Source organism: Acanthopagrus latus, chromosome 15, assembly GCF_904848185.1.
Source record: "Acanthopagrus latus isolate v.2019 chromosome 15, fAcaLat1.1, whole genome shotgun sequence".
Lineage (NCBI taxonomy): Eukaryota > Metazoa > Chordata > Actinopteri > Spariformes > Sparidae > Acanthopagrus > Acanthopagrus latus.
Window position 1 is genome coordinate 3002477 of NC_051053.1, and position 12739 is coordinate 3015215.

The following is a 12739-nucleotide window of genomic DNA, read 5'->3' on the forward strand; positions in this document are numbered from 1 at the left end:
AAGGAAAACTCCTTCAGTGTTGGATTTTTAAATCTCCAAAGATCTACCACACCACTGGACTGGCAAAACATCTTAACAATATGAGCAGATTTGGAGAGAGGGCCTGCTGGGATTTTAGAGCGTTTGAGAGAGGGTTGCAGGACAGTATTGAAATCTCCTCCCAATATCAAGTGATGTGTGCCTGACTCTGGGATGCAACTAAACAGTTGCCTATATAAATCAGGGCTGTCCCAATTAGGGGCGTAGATATTGACTAAAACCACTTGTACCACAATAACAAAGCGCCCATTTATATCAACCACTACTTTTGAAGATACAAACTGCACATTTTTCCCTATCAAGATAGCTGTTCCTCGACACTTGGAGTTAAATTTGGAATGGAAGACTTGTAATACACAACCTCTTTGTAATCTGGAAATATCTGACGTGCATAGATGTGTTTCCTGTAGCAATATTACCTCTGCCTTAAGTTTCATCAGGTGGGAAAATACACTATATTACCAAAAGTATTCGCTCACCCATTCAAATGATCAGAATCAGGTGTTCTAATCACTTGGCCTGGCCCCAGGTGTATAAATTCAAGCACTCAGGCATGCAGACTGTGAAACAAGACATTTGTGAAAGAATGGGCCGCTCTCAGGAGCTCAGTGAATTCCAGCGTGGAACTGTCATAGGATGCCACTTGTGCAACAAATCCAGTCGTGAAATTTCCTCGCTCCTAAATATTCCACAGTCAACTGTCAGCTCTATTATAACAAAATGGAAGCGTTTGGGAACAACAGCAACTCAGCCACGAAGTGGTAGGCCACGTAAAGTGACGGAGAGGGGTCAGCGGATGCTGAAGCGCATAGTGCAAAGAGGTCGCCGACTTTCTGCACAGTCAATTGCTAGAGAGCTACAAACTTCATGTGACCTTCAGATTAGCCCAAGTACAGTACGCAGAGAGCTTCATGGAATGGGTTTCCATGGCCGAGCAGCTGCAGCCAAGCCACACATCACCAAGTGCAATGCAAGGCGTCGGATGCAATGGTGTAAAGCACGCCGTCACTGGCCTCTAGAGCAGTGGAGACGCGTTCTCTGGAGTGATGAATCACGCTTTTCCATCTGGCAATCTGATGGACGAGTCTGGGTTTGGAGGTTGCCAGGAGAACGGTACATTTCAGATTGCATTGTGCCAACTGTGAAATTTGGTGGAGGAGGAATTATGGTATGGGGTTGTTTTTCAGGAGCTGGGCTTGGCCCCTTAGTTCCAGTGAAAGGAACATTGAATGCTTCAGGATACCAAAACATTTTGGACAATTCCATGCTCCCAACCTTGTGGGAACAGTTTGGAGCGGGCCCCTTCCTCTTCCAACATGACTGTGCACCAGTGCACAAAGCAAGGTCCATAAAGACGTGGATGACAGAGTCTGGTGTGGATGAACTTGACTGGCCTGCACAGAGTCCTGACCTGAACCCGATAGAACACCTTTGGGATGAATTAGAGCGGAGACTGAGAGCCAGGCCTTCTCGACCAACATCAGTGTGTGACCTCACCAATGCGCTTTTGGAAGAATGGTCAAAAATTCCTATAAACACTCTCCTCAACCTTGTGGACAGTCTTCCCAGAAGAGTTGAAGCTGTAATAGCTGCAAAAGGTGGACCGACATCATATTGAATTCTATGAGTTAGGAATGGGATGGCACTTCAGTTCATAGAATGAGTAAAGGCAGGTGAGCGAATACTTTTGGTAATATAGTGTACTTTGCATTGCTTTATGGGGTGATTGAGTCCCCTCATATTCCAGCTCACAAATTTTGTTGATGTTCTACTCAACCCATCTGGGAAGGCCATGGGAAAAGGGTCCAGAGAGATGTCCAGAGAGATTCACTCAGCAATAGATCCACATCTCCAACCCTGGAGAGAAGCGGGGGTGGGAGTAAGAGAGAAAGACAAAGAGCACAGCAAGAGAGAAAAAAAAAACACAAAACACATAAAGAACCCCTAATGTAATATGTAACCCCCATTGCTGGCCTCTCTCCAACTGAGAGGCTGCACCCTCCCTCCCTCCTAAACCATTATGAAGAAACCTGTTCAACATCTTACCTATCATAACAACCTTATGTACCAACAATTTGGCTTAACAGTTGTAACTTCTCAAGTGTGTACGCATTAGTGTCTGTATTCATTTCTATGAATGTATGTGTGTGCGTGTGTGTATGTGCGTTCCCGTATGTCTGTGAAGTCGATGATGTGTGAATGTGCCTGAGTCTGTGCAACTGAAACAAAATAAAACTGTGTGTAGGTATTACAGTATAACGCTCACAAACGAGCCACTTATTAGCAGGTTGACCCCATGTCATATTACCCCATAAAACAATATTGTAAAGAATATTATCCATCCCTGGTGATCCCAAACAATCATCAAGAAAATGATATCAGCAACAATATTTATGAACCAATTCAGTGCCACTGCTATCAGCCTTGGCATTGACAGGGGATAAAGCACTGTAGCACTTACTGTATGACATAACATCGATATACATCTACACCAGTTGGGGTCAATTATGTGGTAATTGAAAAAAAAAGACAAAAGAAAAAACAAACAAACTTGCCAACAGCAACCTATTTAGTGAAAAAGTTAAATGTCTCTACTATCAGCATCAGGGGCTTATATGATAAGAAATAAAGCATGGCACTGTTTGTGCATTACCATCCACAACTTAACAAACAAAGTAATCTTTACTGAACAGCCAGACCTTAACTCACTGTCCAGTTAGAATGACACTGTAAAGGAAATTATCGTATGGAATAGTTTGGTAGCAGGAGAGGAATCGATAACAACAACGTTTCCTAAATAATTTCAATGTCTTTCCTGTCAGCCATACCTGCTTTTTCCTCAGCTCGCCATGGCAATCTCAGCATAGAGTGGCGAAAATGTCTAATTTCTCTAGAAATTATGTGCCAGTTGAGAACGCTTCAGCTTTGCCTGGATCCGTGAAGCTTCTCTGCACTCCATCCCGCGTTGTAATCCTCTTCTTTGCTGGGTACCACATCCCGTATTTTACGCCCTCACAACGTTGCAGAAGTTATCTCACCCGCTTGAATGCGGCCCGCTGCCGTGCCACTGACTGTGTATAATCAGGAAAAATCCGAATCCTGTCACCGTGTTCGGAGATGAGATTTTGTGCCGCAAGTGATTTACGCAGCATCGCTTCTTTTTCCTGATAATAGTGACACTTGACCACAAAGGCTCTTAGTTGCTGCCCTTCATCCAGAGCATGTTGGAGGGTGCGGTGTGCTCTGTCTGGGGCGTTCAGACCGTACGCGACAGACGCGAATACAATCGCTTCAGACGCTTCTGTCGCGCCGCTCGATCATTTTGGACTATTCGCTTCATTCGCGCCAGTCGCGTCTGAAAAAAGACGACGCGCTCGCCCGCTCATTTTTGAACCGATATTTCTCAACCCGCTCTTTCCACGTCGATAATGGCTGATGTCACCACCGTTGCTGCACTGTACCTGCTGTACAAGTCCCAGAAACGCTGGAAAACCACCCGCCGTCGTGTCTAGGTTCATGAAGTCCTCCGGAGACGCACGGAGCTGGGGGAATTTCACTGTCTCCTCCAGGAGCTCCGTCTGGATGACGACCGGTTCCAGCGGTACCTCAGGCTGACCGGAGCCCAGTTCGAGGACCTGTTAGCTCGGGTCGGTGCCAGGATCTCCCGCCTGGACACCAACTACAGGCGCTCCATCTGAGCTGCGGAGCGCCGGTCCATTTGTCTGAGGTGAGTAATTCATACTAATTACAGTAGACTACTGCAAAATGAACATGGAAAAATATTATAGGCAACATTTTTTAAAGTATGCTAATTTTACCCGCTGTACAGGAGCCTACCTGGTGTGATCAGTGCGTATCAACCTATAAACCTGCATAAACAATTTTAATTTTATTTTCACTTTCTTTCCTCAGTCCAATACAGTAACATTTATTATGTTATCTAGCTACAGGAGACTCCTACAGGAGCATTGCCAACAGTTTCCGTGTGGGAATTTCTACGGTTTCTGTGATTGTTCCTGCCGTGGTTGGTGCCATCTGGGACTGCCTGGTTTAGGACTTCATGGCTGTGCCTACCACAGAAACCTGGAGGTCCATTGCAGAGCAGTTTGCAGAGAGATGGAACTTTCTTCTCTGCTGTGGAGCTCTGGATGGAAAGCATGTGGTGTTGAAGGCCCCTCCCAACTCTGGATCCCAGTTTTTTAACTACAAGGGGACACTCTCGATTGTCCTCTTGGCCGTGGTCGATGCCAATTACAGGTTCAGGGTGATTGATGTCAGGGGCTTCGGGAGAACCAGTGACAGAGGTATCCTTGCTAACTCTGCCTTTGGTCGGGCACTTCGTGCTGGAACCCTCCACTTGCCAGCGGACCAGCCTCTACCAGCTGCAGAACACAGAAGACCCCAGCCTGTGCCTGAGTGAGGTGGAGCCACTGCCAGGTCTGGGAAGAGTTGGAGCGAACAACTCGGCAAGAGAGGCCATCAGGGTTCGGGAGACCTTCTCAGCCTTCTTCTCCACGGAGGGAGTGGTCCCGTGGCAGCATAATGCTTAGTGCACAAGCACCCCAAACACGGCTCTTTTAAGAGCCATCCAAATAAAAGAACTGAGCAATAATCCTGCAATATAACTACAACAATTCATGTCTACCAGTCACTGTGCATGTAACATCAATTCATACATTACTGACCCCCTCTGATATTACACCATTAAACTTTTTCTTTACTTTAATTATCATTTTCAAACTGGCCAGTCTACAGTCTCATTGTACTTGAAAGAATGTGTGAAATAATGACATGAGAAATAGTAGTTATTAAGAAATATATACAATATATTTTTAATTTGAAAACAAAATATATATTTATAAAGATCAATACAAAAAAACCCAAAAAAACCCAAAGTGATTAACAGAAAAAGAACAGAACGAATTTAACAAAAATTTACAAAAAATTTACCAGTCTGTCTCATTCCCAGCACAGGCTGCCACCCCAGCTACTCCAATGATTCCAAATTAAGTGTAACAAATGAGTTTTCGTATACTAATTTATGAATTTGGAATTTAACGAACTCCCTTTGCTGGGGTGGCAGCCTATGGAGGGAAGGAGCCAGGCTTGTCAAAAACCTCTCCTCCTCAATCGACGCAGGTGGAGGTGGTGGAGGTGGCAGGGGGGCAGGTGGCCTCTGCAGGCTCTGGATGAGGAGCTCCTCTATCATCTCCTCCCTTCCAGCTGCATCAGTGTCCCTCCCTCTTTTCCTCTTCCTTGTCCACGCACCTGTATGAAATCAAAATCACATATTCTGTTGATGACATAGTCTGTAAACATTCATTTTCAATTTAGACTGGAGCCCTACAAATAAACACAATAATCACAATCCCGCTTCTGTAAAGTACACACCACTGGTCGAAGCAGCAGCAGCACGACCAGCAGCAGCAGGAGCAGCAGGAGCTGTGCCCTCGCTGTCACTCAAGGTTTGCTCTATAGAGAAATTATTATTGTTATATGATCCAAATGTATTCTACAATAGGTGAACATAACATTTGAGATTTAATGGAAACAAATGAAAGAGAAACAATACAGATATAAACTGCTCTTTCACCAACTGAATTTGAAAGTGTTTTTACATGTACTTTACTATGTGTATGTCTTCACTTAACCAACCATCACAAACTGATGGTCCTGATGATGGCCCTGCTTCTGCTTCTCCTGACCATAGTTCTGACTGCCCTGCTGCTGCCTCATCTCCCAAGCTCTCTTCATATGAGGTCTCTGCGGTCCAGTCTTCCTGACCCATGTTGCCACTGGTTTCCCTGGGCGTGGTGAAGGGGTCGAGGAAAGACAGGACCGCAGAGAACCGCCACTTTTTAAAAATTGCCACCGCTGACCCGCTCCTTTATTCTCCTTCCCCTCTTTTTTTTAAGGTAAGTGTCCCTCGGCCCCTTCCATTTCTTGCGACATACCTCAACTGCAAATACACACGCACACACAGAAAGATATGCACATTGCATAAATTAGCTTCTAACCAAATTAAATATTACAATAAACATTCACACAATCTGGAAGTGGTATCCTGCAAAGGGGGATAATGCTATGCAAGTGCTAACTGATGCTAACATTTCATAGAGAAACACGGTCAGTAACGTAGTAAAACAGGCCACAGATAGCTTCAAAACCTACCGGGGAGTCCCACCTCCTCAGCGACTCTCACCCACGCCTCCTCTTTTTTAAGTTTGTCCCTGTAGAACACCGCAGTGGTGTCATACAGCACCGGGTGCCCACAAACAGCTACGATCAGCTTCTCCTCCATGTTGCTCTGGGCGACCGTAAACAACCGTACGTGAGGGAAGTGACGTCGTCGGCTTGAACTCGTCGCTGATTGGATGTCGCGGCGCGATGCCGCCTTAAAAGTTCGATATTTTCAACTTTATTCGCGTAGCTTCAGACGCGCCGCCGGCGCCTGAATTGCGTGTCATCGTGCCATTTACATTGATTTTCAATGTAGAGTTGCCGCTCCATCGCGTCCATCGCGTTCGGTCTGAACGCCCCTTAGACGGGCGGTTTACCCAGCTTCAATGCTTTCTGTAGTATTCCGACAAATGGAGTTGGGCTGGTGCCCTCTTCACGTCTTTCTTTGATACCGAAAATGCGTAAATTCCATCTCCGTGATCTTCCCGCTAGGTCCTCGGTTTTTGCCGTGAGACTCACCACTTCCTTCCTCAGCTGGGACACCTGTTGCTCCAGTTCAGTGATGGTGTCAGGGTGGTTGTTGGCCGCAGCTTCCAAGCTAGGAGTGCGCTGCTCCAGAGCGTTAGCAACAGTGGCGGTTCGACACTGAATTACTCCCCGGGCGAGACTCACGCCGAGCGCCCCCAACACTGCCAAATGACAATGAGGCAATTCTGCACAAAACAGTGCACGATAAAGTGGCAAATGTATAGCTTACGATCTAAAATAAAAATGTAAGAAGAGCAGAGAACAATAATACAAAATATTAAATAAAATCACACAAATTTGAAAATATTCACTATATCCATAAAAGTGGCAAATATATAGCTTACAATCAGATTGCAAAAGATTGCCTCCAACACTGCACAATGACAATGAGACAATTCCCCACAAAGCAGTGTCAGTGTCAGTTAAAAAAATACACTATACACATAAAAGTGGCTAAGTAGCATACATTTATCAAACATGTAAAAAATTTAACAAGAGTAGAGAACAATAATTTGACAACAAAAAATAATTACACTATTGCAATAAGAACAGAAAACACAAAGTAAACTAAAATCGGACCTTTCTGGCCTTTCTTGATGCAAAATCCTCAATAATGTCATCATACAAAATCTGCTCCCCTAGAGAGTGATTGACACTGATGACTGCAAGCCCAGAGAGGCGTTCCTGTGACATGGTTGACCTCAGGTATGACTTGATCAGCTTCAATTTGGAAAAGCTTCTCTCTGCTTGAGCCACAGTGACTGGCAGAGTAAGTGCAATACTGAGAGCAGTCCAAAAGTTGGGGTAGATCTCTGATAGATCCTTGTCATGCATAAAAGTGATGACATCAAGGAGGCTCATGTTGGTTGATGGCAGGTCAGGGAAGTTCTTGATTTCTTTCACAAGCTCTCCACTGTCCAAATCAGAGTGCCGTGCAGTGTGGTGCCAAGTGCCTCACATTGCTCTGCCAGATCCTCATCTGCAAGAGTTGGGAAATTTGTCAAAACTCCGAATTTGTTTCCTACATTTTCCAATGTGGAAAACCTCTCCTGGATGGCTGGGTGCATGTGGCTGCATCAACAACAACATTGAAGAATTCGGCTTCCAACTTCTTAAGAGCATCACTGAAAGGCTCATCATGAGATTCATATGAGAAGTGCCGCTTGGTGGATCTTAGCCTTTTTTGTTTCAACACAGCCTCCACATTCATTTCTTCACAAATGTCTTTGGCTGCCATCTGTGCGGTAACAAAGCCACTTGCTCTGTAGCTTTGGAGACCTTGCTCAGTCTTCTTCAAAAGATTTAAAACTAGGTCCACATGCATATTTGAAGACTGCATTAGTTTGCTGACATGCTGTATTGCAGATAGCATGTCGTACCAAACAACTGTGCAGATGCTGAAGCGGTATGACCCCACCTCCTCAGACAAAGACTGGGCCTCTGTCTTTATGGCAGGGTCTTTGGTGTTCTCTCTCACCTCGATTAAGGCCTCTCTCACGGCAGCTGCCTGATACCTCAGGGGCTCAACACTCTTGATCTTGCTCTCCCACCTTGTGTCTGCCCACATCTTTAAGGTGATGGTGACATGCTCCTTTAGTATAGCCCATCTTTGGGTGGAAGCAGAGAACAAGGTATACAATTTTTGCAGGACCCCAAAGTAGCTAATGGCATCTACAGATACTTTGGCAGCATCTGAAACAACCAAATTCAGTGTGTGTGCCCCACATGGCACAAAGAGAGCTCTGGGTTTTTTTTCTAAGAGTCTTGCTTGAACCCCCTTATTCTTCCCCTTCATATTCGCCCCATTGTCGTATGACTGTCCTCTACAGTCCTCAAATGGAATTGCCAGCTCCTCAAGTCTTGTGAGGATCATGGAGGCCAAGTGCTGGCCTGTGGACTCCTCTGCCTCCAAAAACCCCAAAAAATGTTCCCTGATATAGGGCTTTTCCATCAGTGAAACCACTCTTATGACTACAGACAACTGCTCTGTGTGGCCTATGTCAGGGGTGCAGTCCAGGATAATTGAAAAATATTTTGCCTGCTTAATGTCATCCACAACAGTAGATATAATTTTGTGGCTCAACAAATCAATGAGCTCATTTTGCACATGATGGCCCAGGTAGCTGTTCTGACTTGCCGTGCCTCTTTCGACATGGTCAAGGTGTTCCTTCATAACTGGATCAAATCTAGCCATTAGTTCAACCTCTTTGAGGAAGTTCCCATTTGATGGTGTGAACAGTTTCTCTGTGTGTCCCCTCACAGCCAAATTTCGCACTGCCAGTGACTGCACAATAGCAATGAGACGTGTCAGTACTGCTCTCCATCTCCCCCTCTCAGCCTCCAAAAGTGCCATCTCCTGCTTATCAATAGTTTTCCCACTTCTTAATCTCACTGACAGTTCCTTCCATGCCTTCATGGAATTTATGTGTTCTGGACTGTTTTCGTGTGAAGCAAGATGAGAACTTGCATGTTTCCAGTCGGACATTCCTGAACTTGTTAAATGAATGTTCCTCTTGGAAAACAATTTGCAGCAGACGCAAAAGAGGCTATTGTTCTCCATGGAAAATATCAGCCAGCTTCTTGCCATCTTTTCACCACTAACTAATGTCTTTTTAAAATAGTGGTGGTGGCAACTCCTTCCATCTCTCTCATTCCTTTGAAAAACAAAATCAGGTGGCAACTTACTGGGTCCTCTGCGAACTAGTTCAGTCCGAATCCTGTCAGTCAGAGGTGTAGGCCATTTAGCAGGGTCGGTTGACAGAGGCTCCTCTTCAGCAGTGGAACCTTCAGCTCCAGGCATTTCTATCAGACAGCATATTGGCATATTACTCAAAGCACATAGCAGAAGAACATACTGTAACTCATAGGCCTACTAAGAAATTATCAAAAAATGTACATTAATTTACATTAAATTGCAGTGGTCTTGTAGCCTTGTTGCCTAGGCATACCCCCTCTACACAAATACACATTGACAGAGGGGGTGAGAGAGAGAGAGAGAGAGAGAGAGAGAGAGAGAGAGAGAGAGAGAGAGAGAGAGAGAGAGAGAGAGAGAGAGAGAGAGAGAGAGAGAGAGAGAGAGAGAGAGAGAGAGAGAGAGAGATGAGAAACGCACCTGAAGGTTCGTGCTGTGGAGAAGCAGACGTACAGGGAGATGTGTCTGGACACATGGATAGGTGCTCTTCCTCAATGACAGGGACCATTTCAGAAGAGGCCTGAGTAGCTGATGAGGTTGATGGCTCCTCCTCATCCTGTGTAATGGGGGTGGTGGGTGGCTCATCTTGAGCAGTGGCAGAGGATGCTCCAAAATATTTCAGAAGTGCCCCTGAAAATGCAGTTGAAATGCTCATCAACAGGCTATAACTAAGCACTTACAAAACAAAACATCCATAAATGCAAATTTCATAAAAATGCCCTTACATGCTAAATGTTTGATCATATATTGAATTAGGTCACTGCTTCGAATTCTATGCTTTGCACACTATGACTAATGTATTGTGGTTAAACTTTCCTTTGTCACAACATGGAGTTGTAACATTATCAAATGGCAAGTGTTCCGTCTTTGAAACTTTGTTAACGTTACATGAGAAAATTGCATTGGCTACAGGCCCAACGTTAACCGAAATGATCTAAATAAATAATTACTGTACTTTTAACAGTTTAGTTGCAAAGCATAATCGAATGGTGAAGTAAACTGTCGGGTTTGTTAAAACCGAATTATTATTTTATAGGCTAAGCATAGCAAATAACAAAGCAAGATGGCTAACAAACGTTTAAGTTATAGCCTAACGTTACTAACGTTAACCTTAACGTTAGCCCTTGATACTGTTATCATAGACAGGATATTGCATACCTTTATCCTTTGCTCGTTTCTCCTCTTCTTCTTTTCTTTTTTTTCTGAACTGGGCACCTGATGGCTTTGACCGCTTTCTGTCCATCTCTGTGTTTATTTGGCAGGGCAATCCACAAATTCCCATCCCCCAACATTGGCACTCGCGACCAAAAGTCAAGACCAAACCAATTCACCTGGGTGACCTCTGAATCGCCTTGGCACCTATTTTTATTAGTCATTTCTCACGATTCATAAAAGGTGCAGGATTCATGGCCTGCATTCATAATATTATGAATGAGATTTGCTTTGTTTGGAAGAAAGTCAAGGTGTGACTGGCAACTAATTACATTATAATATTGTACTATAAATGGACCCCTCCACCCTCCCCCTTTACATTGCGTTTCATTTAAAAGACCCAGAGGTGAACTGTCCCCCCTGAACCCCTCCCCTTGGCCTTTCCCAGCATCTCTGTGCAGTGTGCATAATGCGTCAACTTCTAGGGGCGCCTGCAGCTGCAGGGGGCACTAATTTGCCAATTTCTCAAACAGGCGATATTGATAATGGAAAACAGTTTTGCGGCGCCTATATATATATATTTTTTAAGCGGTCGTGCCGCCCCATACGTTATGGAAAAGAGATGCCGCCCTGGGCGGCTGCCCGGTTCGCCCATGCCCAAAACCGCCACTGGTTAGCAAGCTTAATGGCTGTTTTCATTTCGTCTTTAACGATGCTTATTTGCTTGGATATTTCGGCGTTCTGAGTATCCGTTTTCTCGTCTATTTTTGCCAGCAGTTCAGCCTTCAAAGACTTAATAGCGTCGATTTACCAGGGTCCGTGCTCTCTGCATGTTCTGGGGCCTTAGCGCCGCTCCTCAGATCCTGCAACCTGCATCCTATCTCGTCAAAGAATCGTAACAAAATTGAATAAAAACTCGTGTTCACCATCTTACAATCTACACTCTGCTTTTACCATACTTAATCTGTCATAAACATGTGTGAGTTGGGCTCCTTGACATAAATAAATGTTAATCTGGGGGAGCTCAGATGCGCGTGTACATCTCTCCGAGGCCCAACCGGAAGCAATGTTGAAAAAATGTTTTAAACCATTAATTTTGCCTGATTTAAATTTTACACATACATTATTTCTCAATGCCTGTTCTTTCTTTGTGCAACTCCAGTTTGACTTGACAAAGCCTTGTGTGTGTATTATACATTTTGGGGAAGAAATATGGTCCATGTTCTCTTGCTTGTGACAACAATGCCATGTAAGCTAATGTTAGCAAGCTAACTTAGCTGTGCTTTGAAAGTTTACAAATAAATGCCTAAAACGCCCATGGAAATAGTTTTCGCTTTTTGTCTCTGGATGGGGGAGTTGAAATTTATCAAGACTTTTGATATAACATTAATGTTAAGCTTTTGTTGCTTTGGTAACTCTTAGCTTAATGTTACCTGTCTTTATGCTTCCTTTGGAGGTGACGGTAAAAGTTTGATGTGAGCAGAGCATTGCAAAATTTGCACATTGCCAAGTGTTTTTGTTTACTTTACAAATAAACTCCCTGTGAAGTGTAAAACCATATTTAATGTTAGGGATAGCCGAGTGTGGGGGCCTTTAGAGAGGAATTTTGGATGTAGTCAATGGCTGAGTTCTGGGGACACCACGGACTCATTCTCTTTATCTGTAACACTACTGTAGAGATGCACTTTGAGGTACCACAATTTGGCACCAACTTATTGATGCTGGTACTGGCACTTGGTAGTGCTGGTTCACCACTACCCTTCAATATAATAATGGGTTGGACAGTTCTTAGCCCAATTTTAGTAGTTTCAGCAATCTCCCTGGTTGTTTTCTATGCTTAGTGCAGGCCACTAGTATGGCCCCTCTGAAACCCAACATATTTTCCATGACCACAGGGTTTGTCTTCTGACATGGTTATTTAAGAAATGAGAAGCTACTCACTGCATTAGTTAGGGTGAGTATTTGTTGCCAGCTGAATCATATTAATCAGTGCAGTAATTATCCAATGGAAGGCTCTTAGCCTTCATTACTTATTACAGATAAGGTGGTTTGCTTTAGGTTTATTTGAGCCATTTTCCTTCTGATTACTTTTTTTGTAAGTTCTCTACCTATACACTGAACACACAAAATGCAAAGATGGAGACACAT

The 12739-nt window shown here is 44.2% G+C and overlaps 1 protein-coding gene across 3 annotated transcripts; it reads right to left on the reverse strand.

Annotated features, from left to right (window-relative positions):
- Positions 1 to 4811: 4811 nt before the first annotated feature.
- Positions 4812 to 11938, reverse strand: LOC119034199. Of its 3 annotated transcripts, none has more exons than XM_037124995.1 (4): positions 10598 to 11938; positions 9860 to 10069; positions 9433 to 9549; positions 4812 to 5307 (listed from the first exon to the last, which is right to left on the reverse strand). In XM_037124995.1, the coding sequence occupies exons 1-4, from the start codon at positions 10719 to 10721 to the stop codon at positions 5027 to 5029; spliced, it is 732 nt and encodes a 243-aa protein (XP_036980890.1). In that variant the 5' UTR covers positions 10722 to 11938; the 3' UTR covers positions 4812 to 5026. The 3 variants fall into 3 exon arrangements, 2 of the variants coding, with proteins under 2 accessions (XP_036980890.1, XP_036980891.1); XR_005079494.1 differs by lacking the exons at positions 9433 to 9549; positions 9860 to 10069; positions 10598 to 11938 and adding exons at positions 5431 to 5511; positions 5994 to 5998; positions 6211 to 7428 and having other exon boundaries at positions 4862 to 5307; XM_037124996.1 differs by lacking the exons at positions 9433 to 9549; positions 9860 to 10069; positions 10598 to 11938 and adding exons at positions 5431 to 5511; positions 6211 to 7417 and having other exon boundaries at positions 4878 to 5307.
- Between the last annotated feature and the right edge of the window lie 801 nt (positions 11939 to 12739).